General features: G+C 41.2%; 3 protein-coding genes across 5 annotated transcripts; all 3 read left to right on the top strand.

Annotated features, from left to right (window-relative positions):
* Positions 1–21: 21 nt before the first annotated feature.
* tmem185a (transmembrane protein 185A) lies at positions 22–13,069 on the top strand. 3 transcript variants are annotated; one of them, XM_088649171.1, is made up of 8 exons: positions 22–153; positions 2,260–2,494; positions 3,448–3,624; positions 5,801–6,008; positions 6,433–6,516; positions 7,763–7,939; positions 8,565–8,688; positions 9,199–13,069. In XM_088649171.1, the coding sequence occupies exons 2-8, from the start codon at positions 2,457–2,459 to the stop codon at positions 9,441–9,443; spliced, it is 1,053 nt and encodes a 350-aa protein (XP_088505297.1). In that variant the 5' UTR covers positions 22–153; positions 2,260–2,456; the 3' UTR covers positions 9,444–13,069. The 3 variants fall into 3 exon arrangements, with proteins under 3 accessions (XP_088505297.1, XP_088505298.1, XP_088505299.1); XM_088649172.1 differs by having other exon boundaries at positions 25–153; positions 2,223–2,494; XM_088649173.1 differs by lacking the exon at positions 2,260–2,494 and having other exon boundaries at positions 25–153.
* A 1,406-nt stretch (positions 13,070–14,475) lies between these two features.
* LOC148653785 (protein EOLA1) lies at positions 14,476–15,979 on the top strand. The gene is made up of 2 exons (XM_088649166.1): positions 14,476–15,105; positions 15,256–15,979. Exons 1-2 carry the CDS (start codon positions 14,847–14,849, stop codon positions 15,483–15,485), a joined length of 489 nt encoding a protein of 162 aa, XP_088505292.1. The 5' UTR covers positions 14,476–14,846; the 3' UTR covers positions 15,486–15,979.
* Positions 15,980–16,127: 148 nt separating this feature from the next.
* On the top strand, positions 16,128–18,303 carry LOC148653784 (heat shock transcription factor, Y-linked-like). Its single transcript, XM_088649164.1, has 2 exons — positions 16,128–17,322; positions 17,516–18,303. Exons 1-2 carry the CDS (start codon positions 16,750–16,752, stop codon positions 18,233–18,235), a joined length of 1,293 nt encoding a protein of 430 aa, XP_088505290.1. The 5' UTR covers positions 16,128–16,749; the 3' UTR covers positions 18,236–18,303.
* The last annotated feature ends 2,277 nt before the right edge of the window (positions 18,304–20,580 follow it).

Genomic DNA, 20,580 nt, shown 5'->3' with positions numbered 1-20,580 from the left:
CTGCGATTACCCAGGATGCAACTGCGCGCTCGTCCCTGGCTCGCAGGGCCACAGCCGCCCCTCTCCGCCCGGACAGGGGCGCCGGGCAGCAGGTCCTCCTCTCTTCCAGACTGGGTTGAAAAAGAAAGCGCTCTTCCGCCGAGTCAGAGAAAGGTGGGTGGGAGCTGAAAAGAATTATTCTGTTCTCAGATGGTCGAGAGTGCGGGTGTAATCCCCAAAGCAACTTGGTGAGGTTGCACAGCGTGAATAGTAATCAGGTGTATTCCTATGTAAACAATATGGGAATAGCGTGGACCCCTGTGGAGTGTGTCAGAACTGAAAATATATTTGAAGAGGATCTTAAAATGAAAGCATGTAATTCCTTTTTCATGTGATTTGCACGAATCCGTTACTACCATCAAATCAAACCCTTAACGATAGCATGATTCTGTATCGGTAAGTTCTGTAACACACTTCCTATGAGAACACATTACACGTAAAGGAAAGGCTGGTATCTTGCCATCAAATGAGTACAGTACCATGTCACTGTAGGTTTCATAATCATACCGGAGTGGGGTGGTGTATTTGGCGCTGTTTAATTTTTTATTTTTGACTGACACTTCATGTCATATTTTGCTTCCCTGTAGCAGAATGCGATCCATAGATAGATAAGACTTTATTGATCCCGAAGGGAAATTGATGTGTTACAGCAGCCCAGCCCAAGACAAGCAATAAGATAAGAATAGACGAAACATTATACAAAATAAATACATAGGTGTGTGCAAAATATGATGATCATAGTCGCTGTAAAAACAATAGAATATGTGCAAAATGTGCATAGGTTTATACAGATTGATTGTCCCAAAAGTATAATGGAGCAACATGCTGTCCATAGACGAGCAAATGAAGGGCTAACAGCTCTAGCCTAGGGCAGCGTTATACACCCTGACAACCACCGGGAGGAAAGACCTGCGGAAACGTTCCCTTGAACCCCCCAGGGTGATTTCGACAAGGTTCAAGGTATTAACCTCACAGTCACAAAATGCGTTTCAGTGTGAGATATTAGTTCAACTAGGACATGGTCTTCGAGAGCTCTGTGTTCCTTTGGGTTTGACTGGAGTGTTAAATAACGCTGCATGTTCTTGTAAAAGCCACTTGTTACAAGTGTGTCTCTAGTAAAACCACTACAAAGTAGAAGAGGTAGCTCTTGCATGAAGGGTATCTGCGAGCGTCCAGTATGAAAGTGCAGGTATAGACTGTGCTTTCCACAATGTTAAACTCTCTTATCAAACAGCTCCACCTTACGGCGGCTCACAGTACCCGAAGTCAAATTGAAAGGAGTTTTATTGTCATGTCAAGTAGTCAAGATGCTGCCAAAGCAATAACAAAACCGTAATACAAATACTAAAATTATATATATATAGATTGATCTTAAAAGTAATACGCAAAGAGAAAAATAACAGGAACAAACGAGACCGGTGAATCAGAAAAACTGAACTGAACATCAACCCATTATATCAATTCAGTTCATCTCGGTGTCTCGGTTTCTCGGTCTCTCAGCCCCTGCACACTCAGGCTGTGACAGACAGCCACATTCCGGGTAGGAAGTATATTACACCTAAGTGTCTGACCTTCCTCAGCAAAGTGGTTTCTGTGTGTCAGACCAGACAGGTATGAGACTCACACCAGGCTGTGGTCACAGTCTGTTTAGGGCCAGATAGTGCTTCAAGGTTTGTTTGTTTTTTATTTGATCTCGGATATCAGATGGTAGGGACACCTCTGACATCTTGACATCTTTCTAATTAACCTTCAACAGATTAAACCGCCTCATGATCTACAGTAAATGCCCACTAGGAACAGGCTGGTCCTTCTGAAACATTTAAAGTCATCTGAGTGTACCATGGTCATATTAGAAATATACATATATTTACACTTTTGTTTCTTATAACTGTACATAGACTAATAATTTTGTTTAGGTGCTCAGTATAGAATAAAGGGCCCCTTGAATGGATTCTAGTTGTAAAAGATGGGTAACGGGAACTTTACCCAACTATTTTACGGTTAATATTATAGTCTGGGAGGGGGGTCGTTTTTAACGCTGACTCCAGTGGCTTTATTAACAAATGTGTAGACAGAACCTTGAGCCGGCGGGTCGGGTCTCATTTTAATAAATTAATTCGGCAGTTTTTTGCAGTTGCCATCTTTATTTGCTTTAATCTGGAGCTACTGCCCCCTTTTATCAGAAGCGGTTGATCAAAATGGGGTCCCCCCGTTTTGCAGAAAACAGTGCCGACCTGTGTTTTGGGGTGTTCGAAGACGGGCGGAGCGCACCTCTCCAGCAGGGCGCGCAGGTGTCGCTGTTGCCTGCCCGCCTCTCTCTCTCTGCTGCGCCGGGGAGGGGACTGAGAGAGCAGGGCGGAAGCCTTCTGGGTGAGACTCACAAGAAAACGATGATTTAGAGCAAGAAAGTCTCCACCATGAATCTGAGGGGACTCTTCCAAGATTTTAATCCCAGGTAAAGAGAATTGAACGCTGTTCTTGTTCATGCAAACCTCTAAACATGGCGTTATAGTTACTGATGGGGTAACAGGCCTCGTGTTAAACTAAAACAGCTTTCACTTGTTTTAACCTGTATTTTTAAGCATGTAAATGTAAATTCATGATGTGGTTTTGTTTTTCCGGGTTGATTGTGCTATCTAGCGAGAGTTTGTTTTCATTGAAAGATTATAAAGTACTTCAGCGGAGGAGTCATGCCCGAAAGCCCCGGACTAAAGTTGATGTTGCAACCCGAAGAATGCGGCTTCAAAGTCGGGAATAGTGGAGATCAAAACATGGAGCACATAGGCCAACTATTTTGTAGTGAATCCAGCAATTTATCTGCTTTTCTGTTTGCGACCGTTCTTTTTTTTTTGAGTATATGGGCCTCGGTGACGATCGTTAATGCTGCTGAACAGATTGGTAGAATATCGTATTGTTTTGGATATTGTGGTTGCTACTTGTGGAAGTGCTCTTCCTGTTTCGAAGCCGTCCGCACGGAAACACAAACGCCTACTAAAAATTACAGTGGGTCTTTAAATTTGCAGAAGCAATTGCTTATCCGATGCAACCAGATTTTGTGTCGCTTAACACGTTTGGCGCCGCATAACACTTATTTCGTACTAGGTAGCAAGCTAAAACAAGAGAATGAAAATGTTTTTTTCAACAATATTTTTAGCGAGAATTATCGCTACCACAGATGAATTTCTCATAAGCCACAGACAGAATCGAAAACTCGTGATTTCTAGTGTGGTCCTCATTTCACCAGTTTCACAAGCAGTTTGAATTTTGCACGTAGTCTTATTTAATTCAGAATGGTGGCAGAAAAACAGTGACGTTAAGAATATGCCGGTTGTTAAATGGCGCTGTGATGGTTTGTCGCCACTTGTTCATGGCACAAAAGTCTGAATTAGCTATCCCTGTGCTTTTCAGCAAATTCCTCATCTACTCCTGCCTGCTGCTGTTCTCCGTGTTGCTCTCCCTCCGGCTCGATGGAATCATCCAGTGGAGCTACTGGGCCGTCTTTGCACCCATATGGCTCTGGAAGCTCATGGTCATCATTGGTGCGTCGGTGGGCACAGGAGTGTGGGCCCGAAACCCACAGTACAGGTGAGCTAGCAGCTGCATGCTCTGCCTTTCTGAATGGAATTGTAGCTGCCTTAGTTAACAAATGTACCATCAACCTTCCAGACTGACATTAAGTGAGGGGACATTTCTGCTTTTGCCCCTTTTGGGGTCTTGAGAAAGCATGTTGCTGTTCTGCGTCCAGTTTCTTTCAGATGTGGTAAGTGTTTTTGTGGTTTTTTTCAACAGAGTTGCCCAGACCCGTTTAATGTAGATATAGGCCTGTGCTGTTGGCCTCCTAGTTTTTGAAAATATTATTATAGTAGTATTATTTGATCTGTACACAACAGTGGTGTTATTATGTGCAGAAATGCCAGGGAAGTGGATTATTTTGGTGGCAGTGTTCATGTTGTTCCTAATAGTTTAATTACATGCAGCACTTAATCTTAAGTACCTTTTGACGTGTTAATGAAAAGTATGCAAATATATAGCATTGCAGTTCTTAAAGGAGTTGTATGTAATGAAAATGCACTAATTTTGCATACAGTGTTTTATGTTGAATTCTCTGTCTAATGATTGTAAAAGGTTGTTATTCAGTGATTTAGGGTGTAAGGTGCCTTGGATAAAAGCATCACCTAAATAATGAATAAACACAAGTTGTCTAACACTATATATAAATAATGCAAGGAGAAGGGGGGCATCATGTTATCAGAATGTTACTGCTGGAGTTCTAGCACAGATTAGGGTGTGTAACATTACTAAGGCTCTGCCTAGCTGTGGGTGATTCCTAGATTTATGTATTTTTTAATCAAACCAAGCCTCCAGAATGTTGAAAAAGAACAACAGGAATGATCTATAGCTCCTGGCTAGAGGTGATTAAAGTATCAGCTACAGCCTCTGCAATGAGTGAAGTTGGGCCCTGGTGAAGCCTTGCGCTCGTGATCTCACAGGTCAGGTGACTGCACCTTGTTGGCTGCACTGGACCTCATGTTGCCAATGTGCCTGTCATGGCTTGAGAAGATGGTTATATCAGGTTGTGTTGTAGGATGCAGCAAATTACCAGACCTTGCACGTCAGCTGTTTCTGAGAAACGGCAAAGGCAGATCAATACCATAAACAAGGAAGTCTGACAAACAGTGTAGTTGCTACTTAACTAGGCTTTACTTAATAGCAGTAAGAGTTTGCTTTTTTTTTCTCTAATAAGTACATGTTTGTTCAGAGGTATGAAATTCAAGTACTGAAAATTACAGTAATCATCAGGCAAGTTGGTAGGCAACTTGGCTTGACTATGGAAACAATGTAGACACTTTGTTTGCTGAATCAATTCTGTATTAAAATTGAAGACAGTAGAAAATTCCTGAAGGTACTCATGCAGAACTTGTATTGACTGCTCAGTCCTACCCTTCCACATCCTGTTTTAGGAACTCGGGAACAGAAGTATACATTCAAAGCCAAATGCAATTTGTATTTACTTATGTAGAAGCTGTACGGTACAGCTTCAGCATACGATGAAGACGTATTAACAGGAAGGTGGAGAATGTGGCCTAGGATCCATGTTGTTGCTGAGCTCAGGATTTCTCTGCAGTGGACAGTGCTTCTGATCATCTGTTTTGTTGCACTCCAATCTTTTGGTAGCCAAGACATAACTTCAGCTGTGGTAGCTGAGGCCATGATGAGTCACAAGGGGCGTTCATCATGCATGCTCGCAATGATCAGCATCAGCAGGTTGAGTAACATGATTTTGTCTGCAAAACCTCAGAAGTCCAGAGATCTCATTTGGAATCCGGGGTTTGCGTTTACTTTACTATGACCAAGACTTGTCTGGGAGTTGGACTTTTTGCAAAGCTTTTGCTCAGATTTTATAGTGGGTTTTAATGCTGATGCTTTTCAAGGAGCTATTTCACAAACAAATGGCACCACGTCATATCCTCACAGCTGAGCTGTGAATGTCTCTTGGATATTTAAAGGATTTCATAGCCAGAGAGGAGTCCAGGAATAAACCTTGACAGTGGTTGATTTTAAATGAAGATTAGCTACATAAAATCAGCTTTATGATCTTGAAGAATGGTTGGTAAGAATGAGCTTGATGACCAAGAACAGCATAATCTGCCACCCACTGGAGTTCATTAGCCTCATTCTGCCTCCTTTTGGGGTTTTGCTTCCTCTCCGTTTCACCTGAATGTCACCTGTGACGCTTTCCTTTCTCTCTCCCGGCGGGCAGGGCTGAAGGGGAGACCTGCGTGGAGTTCAAGGCCATGCTGATCGCAGTGGGCATTCACCTGCTGCTGCTGATGTTCGAGGTGCTGGTGTGCGACCGCATTGAGAGAGGGACTCACTTCTGGCTGTTGGTCTTCATGCCACTGTTCTTCGTGTCGCCAGTGTCGGTAGCGGCCTGTGTCTGGGGCTTCCGGCATGACCGCTCGCTGGAGGTCAGTAGTGGTCACTAGCGTCTGGGCTGTTCCTTTGTGTTTGTAAAAAGATCTATACTGCTTGGTTTAATCTGATCCTTGATTCAGACAGACCTAGAAGGACAGGTGTCTTAATGTGCCGTTATAAAAATGACCATGGCCAGTCAGTATTGTCTTGATTGCATATCTGGATGTGTGGAGGAGAATCCAGATTACTTTTCCTAAAATAAGTAACGAGAGTTTTGGACGCATAAGGAAAATGAATGAAAACAGCCATGCCCTCGAAATGTCAATAGTAATCACTTGCTCTGTGGCAGAAAAAAACCATACATGACGCCTGGAGTGTTGTTGCAGTTCTAAGATGTTGACTCACAAACATATTACATTAATAGGCGTTATTTAATATTATGTTTTAATGTTTCTCTCTCTCTGTTTCTGCCTTCAGCTGGAAATCCTGTGCTCAGTTAATATTCTTCAGTTTATATTTATCGCACTGAGGCTGGACAAGATCATCAATTGGCCTTGGCTGGTAAGAGATATCCTGCAGCTGTGCCTTTCACCTGCTACGAAATACATTTTTATAGCTGAGATGAGTGTTCCTCTTGGTATATTTTAAAAGAACACTGAATAGTGATTTCCATTATATTTGTTCCTAGCTTCCAACTATGCTGTCAGATCCTGAACTGGAAATTAATTGATAATACAGATATACATTGTCTATTAATCAGGTTTATTGGGGGACTTAAGCTGTATTGTTTAGTATTGTTTTTAGTTCCATTACTGACTCTGCTGGGTGTAAAGATTAATTTAGTTAGTCAGTTTCCTCCCTCTTGGCAATTTGACTTGCTTTTCACTTGGATTCTTTTTTATTGCAACTACAAAAAGTGTTGTCTCCATTCTACAATATAGAATAAGCATTATTACACTTCACAGAAGGGCTGCCTATGTTCAGCTTTTCAGGGATGGAGTCCATCAGTCCATTAAGCCATTAGCCTCCTGCCTGACAGTATTTCTAGGAAGGAATGCAGTCAGTTTTACACATCAGCTATAGTGAAAGGTAATTAAGTTCAATTAACTGTTAAATAGAATGTCACTACATTTGAAGGAAAGGGATAAAACATATTAAATATTTCTGTGTAGTCTGGCCCTTATTTCTCAAGGTTAAACTGTCTACTGCATGGTACACTGTTTGACCACAGGTAAATATTTCTTTGGTTTACAGTTTTAAAATGATCAAACCTCCTGCACGAGCTTACTTCATGTATTGTCTCTGAAACAGACTTATGTGCCATTGGGTTTGTTCATAACCAAGGGGATATTTTTAAATTTTGAAGTATAAATCTGATATTACGTTTGTTTCTTGAAGGCTATACATCTGAAAATAAAACCTATACAGTTGTGTTTCTCTGTTAACTGCATGTTATATCATTCTTGCTTTAGGGTAAAACTGCATGAAAGGATCCAAGAAATACTAAGGACTGTGATAATATATCTTAGTTTTTTTTTATTAAGGACTAAAACTGAATAGAGAAATAAAAGCTAGTTTTCATTTTACAGTTTTCTGAATAAAAATGCACCGGTCTAATATTCTTTTTTTTATGTGGAAAGACAGGACCAGGTCTCATACTGGCTTGTCATACTGTGATTGCAGTAAGATTTATCTGAAGTCTGAGCCAGCTGATGAAAATAAGGGCTGTGTGTGTTTTTAGGGTCCTTTCAACATCAAAGCATCAAAGAACGACTCTTAAGTAACTGTATTGTATGTCTGTTCCTAGGTTGTCTGTGTCCCTCTCTGGATTCTGATGTCATTCCTTTGTCTTGTGGTTCTGTACTATATTGTTTGGTCTGTATTGTTCCTGCGCTCCATGGATGTCATAGCAGAACAGAGAAGAACTCACATTACCATGGCGATCAGTTGGATGACTATTGTTGTGCCATTACTAACGTTTGAGGTAGGCCGTTGGAATCCTGTTACACATACAAGTGAATTAAAATAAAATTGTGACAGCCTTAAATTCATGTCTATAGAAAACAAGAGCTGCTGTAAGAGCTTTGCTGTGTTAAATAATGAAAACATGGCGGCTTCTGATGAAGACTACCCCCCTTATATATTGGACATCCAATATAAAGGCGGCGTATTTGAAATTCAGGATCTACAGTCTTATAGTTTAATTGACTCGTGATCCTGTCACTGCTGTAAAAAAATCCAGTGAAATACTAATGTGCCTACAGATTTAAAGGGGTTTGTAGAAAAAAAAAACACACTGAATGGTTCTCTTAATGACGTTGTACACACCTTGACAAATCTTTCGTGTACACCTGCAATAGTGAAATTTCTAGGATTCCCAGAATACTCTAATAAATAACAGAGAAATTCCCCCAATCTCTCTTGATTAAATAAAGAATTTATTTAGAGAAAGCTCTATATAATAATCTGAGAAACTTGCCAAGCAGAGGTGAACTCATTTAGTCAAAATTTCAATAAACCTATCTGGTATGCCTAAAGTGTGACTTTGAGGGTTGACATGTTTTGATTCTCAAAGTGTGCATGTATTCAGAACAATTTTTTTTTTCCAGATTCTTTTGGTTCATAGATTGGATGGCCACAACAGTTTCAGTTATGTTCCAGTGTTTGTTCCATTGTGGCTGTCTCTCATTACTTTGATGGCTACAACATTTGGCCAGAAAGGGGGAAATCACTGTAAGTACCCAAGGGAAATTAAAGGGCTGATGTTATTTATAGTAATGAATGTATTGCCTTCGCTTAATACTTCTATCTTTAATTGCATTTGGTAGGGCGAAACAATTCCTAGGAAGAAACTAGATTACTCAGTGCATTACTGATATTCTTTATTACTAATGATTTTTTTCCAGGTCTTTAACTTGCTGCTTATGTAAGCTCAACAGTCATTGCTAGCATCCATTTTTATTAAATTTAGGAAAAGCAATGTTTTTTATTAAAAATCTATTAGAATAATTCTTGAAAGACTGATTTATGTGACCTGGTATTGGAGAGTTTCATATTGATTGAGAAGTGAAAAATAAATGCACTGTACATTATTTATTTTTGGATTAGTCTAAATGTGATATGTATGCTAACACATTTAATAAATGAGTATGTTTTATGTGCTGAAAAACGTTCTTTTGGTTGCTCAGTGAGTAAGCTTTTTATTGATGAACATTTTCATTAACCGTGACATTTTGTTCGTAGGGTGGTTTGGGATCCGTAAGGATTTTTGCCAGTTCCTCCTGGAGATCTTTCCCTTCCTTAGGGAATATGGAAATATCTCCTACGACCTCCATCATGAGGACACGGAAGAATCAGAGGAGACTCCAACACCAGAACCTCCCAAAATTGCACCCATGTTCCGCAAAAAGACTGGTGTGGTTATCACCCAGAGCCCGGGCAAATATTTTGTGCCACCTCCCAAACTTTGCATCGACATGCCGGACTAATGAGCACACGGGTTTGGAATCTCGTGATGGGATGATCAAATGGAGCCTGCCTGGCTGTGGGATTATTCATCTCAAAATTTACTTAGCTGTGAGCTGCTGGAGCCCTACAAGTCTGATGGTCTCGGTGTTCGTAAAATGAAGACGTAAAGCTTGGGTATTTTAATCCTCTTTTATATTAACAGCTACAGTAAGTGATGGAAAGTCCTCAATTGCCAGTGGGATAGCAAGAAAGTGGCATGTCTGTGTGTTAAGTCACTGGTTAGCCAATATTTATGTAAGAACATTTTTACTTCTTGTCTGTTATCAGTTGTGAGAGTGTGTGACAACTTCAAATCCCAAATGATAGACTCCATCCCAAATGGAGCCTAGATGAATTTTCGGAGAGCTCATGAAAGAACAAAGGAGAAGTCATGTTATTCCAGGTCTCATCAGAGGAGACTGTGGTAGAGCTTCTTTAATTACCTCTGCCCACTGCCCACTTTAGGTTGTTCTAATTTTTTATAGGTTGTACATGGAAATTCTCAAATGTTAGTGTAGCATTTGAATTAAAACCTATTCCTCAAGTTCTATACACCCAAAATAGTTTCTACAAGTAAACTTTCATATGTAAAGTTCACATGTTCATAGTTTGGCATCTGCCTGCACAGACATCTGTATACATTTCTGTGCGATAAGATGTTTTCATTGTTTCCCCTTTTTGCTTTGTGAAAATATTGAAGAGCTAATGTTTCATGATTCAGTGATTCACTCTTTTCAACTTTAATAGGAGACCTTGATTTAGAGCTTCCAACTTTTTTTTACAGTGTTGAAGTTTTAAGCTTCAAAAAAGTGAGAATCAGCTGGGTTTGGTTTTGTTAACTCCCTTCTGTTAACATTACTTCACATTTTTGTGTTTGTCTTGTTAAATCTTTATCAGTCAGTAGCCTCAGAAAATAGTGTAACTATAATCCTCGCTGTAAAAGAGTCCAACCTGTGCAGACGTCACTAATAAGGTTGTTAAACTGGAGGACCTACATGAGAACAAATAGGGCAATTTTCAGAAATGTAAATAAACAGCTTATTTAACATTTGCTTTATATCAAGGTTTAAAAGGTCCAAAACTAAACATTTACAAAAATAATTGTATTTGGAACTTATAAATTGTTGAATTAGTTTAATATGAAAACTTAGAAATGTGAAGTTGGAAAAATATTTGCTAGTTTTTGGTTACATGGTTGAGCAAAACTATCTCCATTTCCACATACACAGTAGCACTTTTCAAGGAAACCAAACTTTTGTTAAGTGTTCCTTAAAGCTTCACTAGAGACTCTGTGGACAGATTCATTGCCACCTTATCTGGTCAGATTCCAGAAGCTAAGCAGGACTATGCCTGGTCAGGGATGGGAGACCTCTCAGGAAACCCAGGTTGCAGCTCCAAGTGGTGTTGGTGGACCGGTAGGCCACACTCTTCCTTATGCACCAGAATTTCCAAACCAGTGCTAAGTTGGGTACATTGTACTATAGAAGGTGCTGTCCCTTGGAAGAGAGGTTAAACTGTGGTCTGTCAAAAAGCTATGGTACTGTTTGTAAGACTAGATGTGTTGACCCTCGTGCAATGGCAAAATTCCACCATGGAATCACACAATCTGGACACCCAGGAGTTCCCCTTTAATTCAGCTAGTAGCAGCTCAGCTACTAGTGGTTTTTAAGTCTCTGGTGTAGTGCTGTTCTTGGAATGTTGAGTAACGTGTGCCATGTAAATTACTGCAGAGAGAATTTGTTCTCTTTAGACCTATCTGGTTAAATACAGGCTTAAATAAAACTGGTGAGGCAATTTCTTCCTTTAACCTAAGCTAGTGTTCCATGAGGCTGCTGGTACATAAATTCTCTGTTTATACAATCTGACCTTCCTAAAGCTCCTGCAAAATTCAACTGATGAAGCAGTTTCTCACTTCTCCACCTAGTCTACTGTGTAATCCGGCTTCTGGTGCAAAATGGCTGTTCAGGTGGAGCTGAACTTCAGTGATGAATAAAATGGATCCTGTCTTGTTAAAGCACATTAGAATCCCTTAGCATGAAAATTGCTCTTTAAATAAAAGGAAGTGAGATAGAATGGCAGTCCATTCTTTAAGTTTAGCTTGGTAGTAATGATGCAGTGAAACACGATAGATGTGTAGTATAATGAGCAGCAATTCCATTCATATGAGAAAATCTATAACGAAAACAGAAACAAATGTTTATTTTTCTGAGAGCTTTTTTGTTTAACCATCTAGAATTAATTTGTCCATCTTTGAGAAAGAGGTCTGTGAACTATAAGCAGCTGCCTTACGGTTTACAGGTCAGACTAACTCTATTGTAAGTTCCCTGAAATAATGTATTATTTACCAAACTTTACATCCCTACTGAATATGAGCCAGTCCTTTTATTTTAAATAGTGGCATCATGTAAGTCTCATCCAAATTTGGAAATGACGTTTATTTTCATCTGCAGTCTGGACTTGTCAGCTGTCTCCGGTGGTGCTGTCTGTGGTCCACCTTTACTGGTTGTGAAGCCCTCAAAACATTCTTTGAGAAAAAGAGACAAATACCTTCGTGCAATTTGGGCTGGCTAATTGTGTCTTAATTTCCAGCGGCCCCTGTTGCCACACTAGGGTTATGATGAGGTGAAGACAGCCTCCCTCTCACCCACCTAGTAGTTTATCTGTTAGCTTGTAATGGGCTCCTCTGCAATACACAGGTGGGTTAATATCAAGGAGGAGGTATTCGTCCAGCTCTGGTGTTTCAGTGACCTACAGACACTCTGGAGGGCACAAGGAACCCTGGCCTGGCATCTAATGACATGACTTCTGGGATCGAATCTGCTGCCAGCGCTTGAAGCTTCTTTAATGGCTTAGCTACTCACAAGTCCCCATATTCTGTATCTTTGTTGATACACTGAAGCCTCTCTCCAGCTGTACAGTTGTCACAGCTATCCACTCCTTCTAAACCTTATACAAGCACAAACTGGCAGCCTCCTTCTAGTGCCGTCCTTTTTAAAGTTTTGAGGTTTCTTGTATCACACAGGTATTTTTTTAACGAGTACAGAATTTTATGAAGGTTGTCGAACTCTGTTACACTGAAGCTTATTTCTGTTCAAAATCACTCCTTGCTTCCACAGATTGGTAAAATGTCTTTAATCCTTCCGTGGGACAAATGTAACTAACCGCAATGCTTTTTGATGTCTAAAGTTCCCAAGTTTTATAAAACCTGTATTGTTCCGTCCAGTAGGATTGCTGTTAAGTCCTTTTCCTACTTGACAGAATGTTTCTCAACAGAAGGATTGTTCAGCAGCACAATAGGATTATTTTTTGTTACCCAGAATGGTGGATCAGTTGTGAATGATGTATATTATGGCGAGGACTATTATATTATGTGATATTATGGTGAAGACTCTCAGCTGGCCTGAGAGGAGGTGCAAAGTGTGTACTGTTTCTTTTATTGGGTTGGACCAATTTTTGTGTTTTACTGATCTGGTGGTTCTTTAATGTATACTCTGTAAGTGTAAATCTGTGTTCTAATGGCAATCTTTAAAGTATGTATTGTAAATATTACATCCTTAATCTGTACATTTTTTTGAAGTTGTAACTAATAAAAATACCATATTCCTAACCTAATCTGCATAAATTCTGTAACCTAGTCTGCATACGAAGGGTGACAGGGCCTTCTCCTCTTATGTCCCCAAGCTCTGGAACTCTCTCCCCAAGGATATCAGAGAGTCACCTTCTCTAAACTCCTTCAAATCCAGACTCAAAACCCTCTTCTTTAGAAAAGCCTTTACTTAACTGGTTCCATTCTTCACGCCCCTGCTTTTCTTAGTACCACCTTCCACGGTCTCCTCTATATATTGTAATTGTGTTTTATCTAGTGTAATTGTATTTATTGTTGTCATTCTGTAAAGCGCTTTGAGAAGCCACCTTTAAAGGCGCTATATAAAATAAAGTTTATTATTATTATTATTATTAATTCATCTGCATCTGCAATGCTATCGTGCAGAGTTCCAACATTTCCTGGTTTTCTTTTCAGCTGAGCTCTGAAAGATGGCATTGGATCAATCGGTTGCCTGATTAAGAGGCATTGCCGTACTTTCTAGGCTATAAAAAGCAGCAGGAGTACAGGTCCATAAGGCCAGGGTCATAGACCCAAAGTGTAGTCTGAGTGCAGCACCCCATACAATACCATATGCCCAGCAGTCAAATGGGAGCAGAGTTTGATGTAAATACATAGTTGGAAAGCCCATGTTGCTGAATCTTCCACAGATGAAGATGCTTCAGACGTGGTGATGGGTTAAAGAGCTCTTGCCTTACTTTCATGTCTTTATATGTTGTCAACATTGTAAAGCACCTTCCCGTGATCTCGAGCTTCACATTTTTGTTTCCTTCACCCAGGTCAGGGCTGCACTGCAGTGATGGGTGATGTGATGTCTCCTATTACATGTGAAGTTTCTTTAGAATGAAAAGTGCATTACGGGTCACAAGGTGGAGCAGTGTCTAGCATTGCTGCCTCACAGGATTGGGGCCCTGGGTTCAATTCTGGACCTGTGGTACTACACTGTCTGTGTGGAGTTTGTACTGTATGTTCTCTCTGTGCTTACGTGGACTTCCTCCAGGTTCATTTCCTTATCCGACATCTGGGAAAATTGACCCTTGGCTGAGCCATTCTCTATTTGTGTGTTTGTCCTGTGAGGGAAAGGCATCCCAGCCAGGGTGTATCCTGCCTTGTGCCCATTGCTTGCCAAGATAGGCTGAGTGTATTATAAAAGCAATTACCTTTGGGAGCAAATTAACTCCCCTGCGATTCTTTATAAGATAAAATATTTTATACGCATTTAAGTGTAAGATGTCAAACGTCATTTCTTTCACTTCTAATAATAGTATCGTCTTCAAATGCCATCCAACAGCGGTATTCTAATACATCACGTATCGTAAAATTCACAAATATATCAACCTGTCTTTCACCCACACGAGGGCGATACAGGCACAAGTTTATACTTAACCTATGCTTGAATACCATCTTGAATCCTCTGCGTTAAGCCAGCGATAACCTTACACAATTTCATGATTTCTACGGTGCTGGTTTTGCTGCATTATCCTTTTTCTTTCCGAGTTGCGGGCGTATGGTTTGTGAAGTAAAACTTAAAAGTCCGTTTGCCACAAAACTTTTGGAACAAGCGATTGTCGACATAATAAAGGAACAATCTGCGGCTGGATTAAAACTTTTCTTTTTGTGAGGCTTTATCGTTCAAGAATATTTACTCTAAAACTTTTTTTTTTAATGAGAGATATGTGTAAATAATTTAAAAAAATCCAAATCGTATTACTGGCGTGAACTAAAATGGAAAAGTACGTTTTTGATGACGACATAAGAGCTTTAAATTAGCCGGTTGAAGATGACGATGCAAGTCAACTGCCTGTCTTTTAGACAGCCCTACGCAGGCTTCATACTGAACGGAATTAAAACGATTGAGACACGATGGAGACCCCTGCTGTCTGAACTGAAAAACTGCACACTGGGTATTCACATTGCCCAGAGGGATTGGGAAGGGTCCGAGTGGAGAGAATTACTAACGGACGCTCTGAGCATAAATCCGGCTCAAGTGGAGGAACTTCTTGACGCTGGTGAAAGATTTGGACGAGGAGTTATAGCAGGTATGATTTTCCTCCCGAAAACGATATATCATCAATGTTTTCCTATCAAAGCCAAAGAAAACCAGGCTGAAATCAGTAAATTGCAGTGAATCTTGCCTTTCCCAATGAGTGGTGTCTGTGTGTAACGTCCACTTCTTGTCTCTTGTCAAGGCCTGGTGGATGTAGGCGAGACCTGGCAGTGTCCGGAGAGCCTGGCCACTGACAACCTGCAGGACCTCCAGAGGAGAGCTGTGCTGCCCGGCCTGCAGGGGAAATATCTGACAGTGCTGTCCAGCCCTCGCTGGCTGAAGGAGCCGCTGTTCTCGCGGGGACACAAGGATCTGTGGACAGTAGAAATCCCAATCCGTCTACTCCCTGCCCCTCCCACTCCTGGGCCCTAGACCCTCTGCTTCCTCACATCATTTTAAAAATATTTTCAGGACGCACCGGAGTCTGCTTTCAGGAGTTTGTGTTTAACTGGGTGGTGGCTCAATGTAGTTCTTGCCTGGGGAAGCCAGGGTCAGGACAAACTTATGCCATTTTTTAAAAGTCAGTGAGATGTTGGCAGCATAGTCTCTCTGATTTTTCTTTGTGCCAGTGCAAGTTTAAAATAAACTCCAAATTTTCACCTCAGGATTTTTTGTTTTGCAGCAGGATCTAGGCTTAATTCACTACAGAACACTGCAGATCTGTGGTACAGTTACCGACATATCATGCACACAAAAACCATACACAAAATAGGTGTTCATATTTTTTTTTTCCAGGACAACCAGAAAGGAATCTTTTGAGTGTTTGTGCTTTGTTTTTTTTAGGAACAAATGTGCCAGTCAACATGATAATTCTTGTAAAGTACATCAATTTCAAGATTTTCGGGCTTTATGTTTCTTCTACAGATGTTACTGAATAAATAAAAAAAACACCATGTTTCAGTCTTTAATTTTAATGCATCTGATTAAAAAGGTAATAGGCCGGTAGTCCTCTAGTGTCTGGTGTTGGTTATATAGGAAACTCTTATGGAGTTCATTAAACAATAGGTTAATTGCAAGGCTGTGTAATGGAAGTCATAGCTATTTCCCTGTTTTATTTTTCAAACTGGGCATGCAAAGAATGGTGGACATTTTCCAGTTTCCTCCCAGTGGAAACACTGGGAGTGTGTCTGTCAGTCTTCTCTCTGACTGTGTATGTCAGGCCCTGCATGGCACACCAGCTTAAACTGCCTTATCCAGTGTTTGTGCCTGCTCCAATCTGGGCTTGTGCTTGGGTCACATATATTGTCTCCGTATAAAGTAGTATTCTAATGTCTCCTCATCTTTGCATGTGCAATTTTCAGCATGTTGACAGATTTACCGTGACACATTAAACCTTTTTTATGAAAGCTTTCATAAAATTTCACTTTTCTAAGCATGTGTGGTGAGCTTTTTTCTTAATTTTGTTTTTTTGTATTTATGTTCTTACAATACCATATTTTACTACTATGCGTTTGCATTTGTCAACTGATGACGCTTTTACTATTGTGATGTCAGCATTATGACCTAGCCTTACGCCTGGATCATTTCTTTGTGATGTCTGGTAAAAAATAAACATATTATCTGGATAACTTTTAACTTCATTTCAGTCTGGCTAAGGCCGGGAACCCCATCTGTTTCTGGAGATGTTATATGTAACATGGCAGCAAGCATAAAACTTGAAGATAACACAATGGAGGTCGATTCGGGCTTATCTAAATTGACACCCAGCACTTCTTCGGTTAGGACCGAGAAAGATTCAAATAACGGAAAAGCTATTAAGCCACCGGTCTTCCAATGCGTGGCGCCCATCTGCGACCAGTCGGGGGCTGGCGACCTGGAGCTGATGCGGTCGGTGCTGGAAGAGAACGCTCTGCAGCTGCTGACCCACGAATCCGTGCTGAAGAAGCCGCGGCTGGAGCCGTGCGAGGAGCGAGGGCAGCTGGCCGCCCTCCCTTTCCCCCGCAAATTGTGGCAGATCGTCGACAGCGACAGATTTAAATCCATCAAGTGGGACCAGGATGGAAACTACGTGGTCCTCGACGAGGAGCTGTTTAAAACGGAGGTTTTGGAAAGGAAAGGCTGCCAACGGATCTTCGAAACCGACTGCGTTAAAAGTTTTATCCGTCAGCTTAACCTCTACGGCTTCACCAAAGTTCGTCTCGACCCTCACAGGTCGGCTTCCCTGGCAGATTTCCTGGCTCAGGAGAAGGAGGCAGTGATGCTGTCGAAGGTAAAGTAGCTGGAGGCTGTGTTATGCTCTCCAGCTATTTGATGATCAAACGTAATCGCGTAAAAGTATTGCGAAGTTCAACTTTTGGTGTAGAGACTTGCGAACCTTAACAAGTTAATTGCCCATTATAGTCTTTTATTTCTTGTATTCACTTGCCTGCACACTTCTTAATTCGGATTGTTTTTTATTTCAGTTTCAGTTTTACTACAACCCTAATTTCCGAAGAGGGTTCCCAGACCTCCTCGCAAGAATGAAGCGGCGAATCGGAATTAAAAATGCGCTGTCGGCTAGTTTCGGCGAGGACGCGGACGCCAACGCAGCAGGGCAATCGACAGGGGCAACGTCGGCAGGCCAGAAAGAGGGGACGACCACAAGCGCCGAAAAGCCACCGGAAAACAAAGGGGTCACTGTCGGGGTGCCCTGTCCACCCCCTGCACTTTCCGCAAGTCAGGGATCCAACAGCGCCCCCAAAGCGGCGGTCAGTGCAGATGCGCAATTAGCCAAAGCTGTTGGTACCAGAGCCCTTCATCTGCCCCAGTCCTCGTCCCTGCCGGTCGGCCAGCCTGTCCGCACTGACAGTTTGCCCCTAGAGCCCAGCAGCGCACCAGCCACGACCGCCTCCATTTATCACTGGATGCCCCCAGTCCCAGCCTCCGGCTTCGGCCAGCTGACGCCCTTCCCTTCGTTCCCACCGGCCTACCCGGATATCGCGATAGCGCAGGCATACCTGGCCAGCTGGCTGCCCCTTTGCAACCCGTGGTTCTCGATGCCCATGATGGCGGCTGCCTCTGCCTTCTCCATGTCCGCACGGTCCTGCACGCCGCGGGCCCCCACGCCTCCGCACCACCACTGCGCCAGCTGCAACTGCGCCCGAAACCCCGACGGCACTCCTGCCTCCCGGCAGGCCCAGTGAAGGACCCCAGCGAGATGCTCACTCTATATAAACCTATTCAGATTGATAATAAAAGCTCTTCATTTAAATTCCCGTTTCATTATTTCCTTTTATAATTCACCTTTAAAATAATTCAAAACGGCTTTTTTTCGATATAGACGTTACGTATATTCAGTTATGGGACTGAGGCGTTTATTGTTACTATTCAAGACCGCAGGGTCACACCTGGGACTGGAGTGGGGATGGTATGTTTGAGTGAGGTATTGCGCTCAGAGTAGTAATGTCAGTAAATGTCCTGCTGTATAAATGAGTCTCCAGGCCTTCACTGGAAATTAGAATTTGTCTCCAAATGGCTTTCCCAGTGATATGAAAAGTCACAATAGGCAGCATCGTGGCTTTGACAGCTGTAACCATAGAAACGGAATTATAAGTTTATTGTCCGAGGGAATCACGATTGCTTTAGATGCTGCGATGCCCGTTTGTGTGATGTCTTTTCATAGGTGTGAATGTTATTACGTGAACTAAAACATGGTTAAATGCAATGCAGGTAGCAATTTTCATATATCGCATATATTATTATACCGAACTTCAGAATTAAACTACAACATGCATTTCTGCTTTAGAAAAAAATGGATTTTTGAATATTAAAATGTTTCGACGAAACTTTCTCACTTACTCTTTATGTAAAGAAGGGCCAGTAGCAGGAGCAATAACTTAGGTTTTTTTCCTTATTTAACATCGGGTGAAGGCAGAGGTGAAACCCAATTAGACCAGCAAGTGGCTCACTGTAGATCTCTTCCTCAATCGCTGTTAATCACATGGAGGCTTGTCACCGATACAGTGGGCTTTAGAAACGTATTTAAAAAAAAATGTGCCAGATGCATCCACTCGTTGAACCTAAATCTTGCAGCGAACTGTGTTGAACAAATCAGGCTTTTAAATAATTTTGCCACACACTTTCCCGTTTAGGGAAATAAAGATGTTAATCTGGGGTGTAACGCGTGACGACAACAAAAAAGTAATTCGATATTTTATGTTTCACGAAATAAAAGCTCGGTGTCTATGGATAACGAGTAATAAAATAAGAATGGAGTGAAGCCGGTGACACTTAAGGGTGCTTTCTGTTTCATGAGCGATCCCTGGAGCTCTTACCTCACCAAGGATTATCAAGCATGCTGGGCTTTGCCGCAGATTTTATTTAAAATAATCAATTCCTAGAAATTCCAAATCAGTTCAAGAACCAAAACTGCCTGCTGAGATATAAACCTATACTGAGGTATAATGTTAAGAGCTGATTCTGCAAATATTATGAGTCCACGATTTAATCGAGACAGGAAAAAAAGATAGCATCGCCTGGTGGGAATGTTTTTTTTTAAATACAGCCCAGTGTGTTGTATTGATTTGATCAAGTTTTATTTCGCATTCGGTTTTGCCTTTTTCCTTCACTTACATTATGAGCTACAGTGCATCAGACATTATTTAGTTCATGAGTTTATTTAAAAGTGCAAAACTCAGCTGAACTGGCTAATAAATGGGCCCGTTTCGATGAAAGGTACAGTATCAACCCTCCGTTTTATTTTAGATCTCCACTCTCCCTCTGTTTTCCTAAGCAAATTATTATTGGTAAGAGGTCACTATGATGCCTCATGCTCTTTACTGGAGTGTGCTGTGCTTGACAGGGCAATCAATACTGCATAATTTACGTTAAAGTATGCCATTAATAATCAGAGAACATTGAATTTGCAATAAAGGGAGAAATATAATTAAGCACATTTTACACCAGCTTTACTCAGCCAGAAAAAAACCCAGCAAGGCTGCCGTTTTTCAAACGACATTTCCGAGATTTGCCTGTTTGATAGTCTAATAAGGGGATACATTTTATTTTGCTAATCACCTTCTGCCGAAATGTAACGATACCACTTTTTTTAAAATGAAACGTGAAGCCACGTGTAAATGAACAAAAAGATCCAGGTAATCTCTGTGATTGAATCTCTTCAAGAAAAGTGTTTAATTGATCGGCTGACCTGCACTGCAAACGGAATAACGGCGCATTCCTGACTGCGTTTCTCATCAGTAATGTCATGTTGCGTGTTCCATTTAAGATGTCAGGAAAACATTTCTGTTTTTTTAGAGTAATTAAAACTGGGGTCATGGAGAGTCCACGATAGGACACTGTAAAATAATCAATTTGTAAAGACTTGGAACGTGTTTGATCAATTAGTGTGTTATTTGGCTCAATTCAATCAGGAACAGACAGTTGTGATCCTTGAGTAGTATATAGTGTTTGTATATTCACTTCCAGTGTTTTCTACACTACTTTTCTATTTATATTTGTCCAACTTAACTTGACAAATCCTAGCGATATT

The sequence above is a fragment of the Lepisosteus platostomus genome, chromosome 10 (assembly GCF_059453375.1).
Source record: "Lepisosteus platostomus isolate fLepPlt1 chromosome 10, fLepPlt1.hap1, whole genome shotgun sequence".
NCBI lineage: Eukaryota > Metazoa > Chordata > Actinopteri > Semionotiformes > Lepisosteidae > Lepisosteus > Lepisosteus platostomus.
This window is presented reverse-complemented; position numbering and strand designations above follow the sequence as displayed.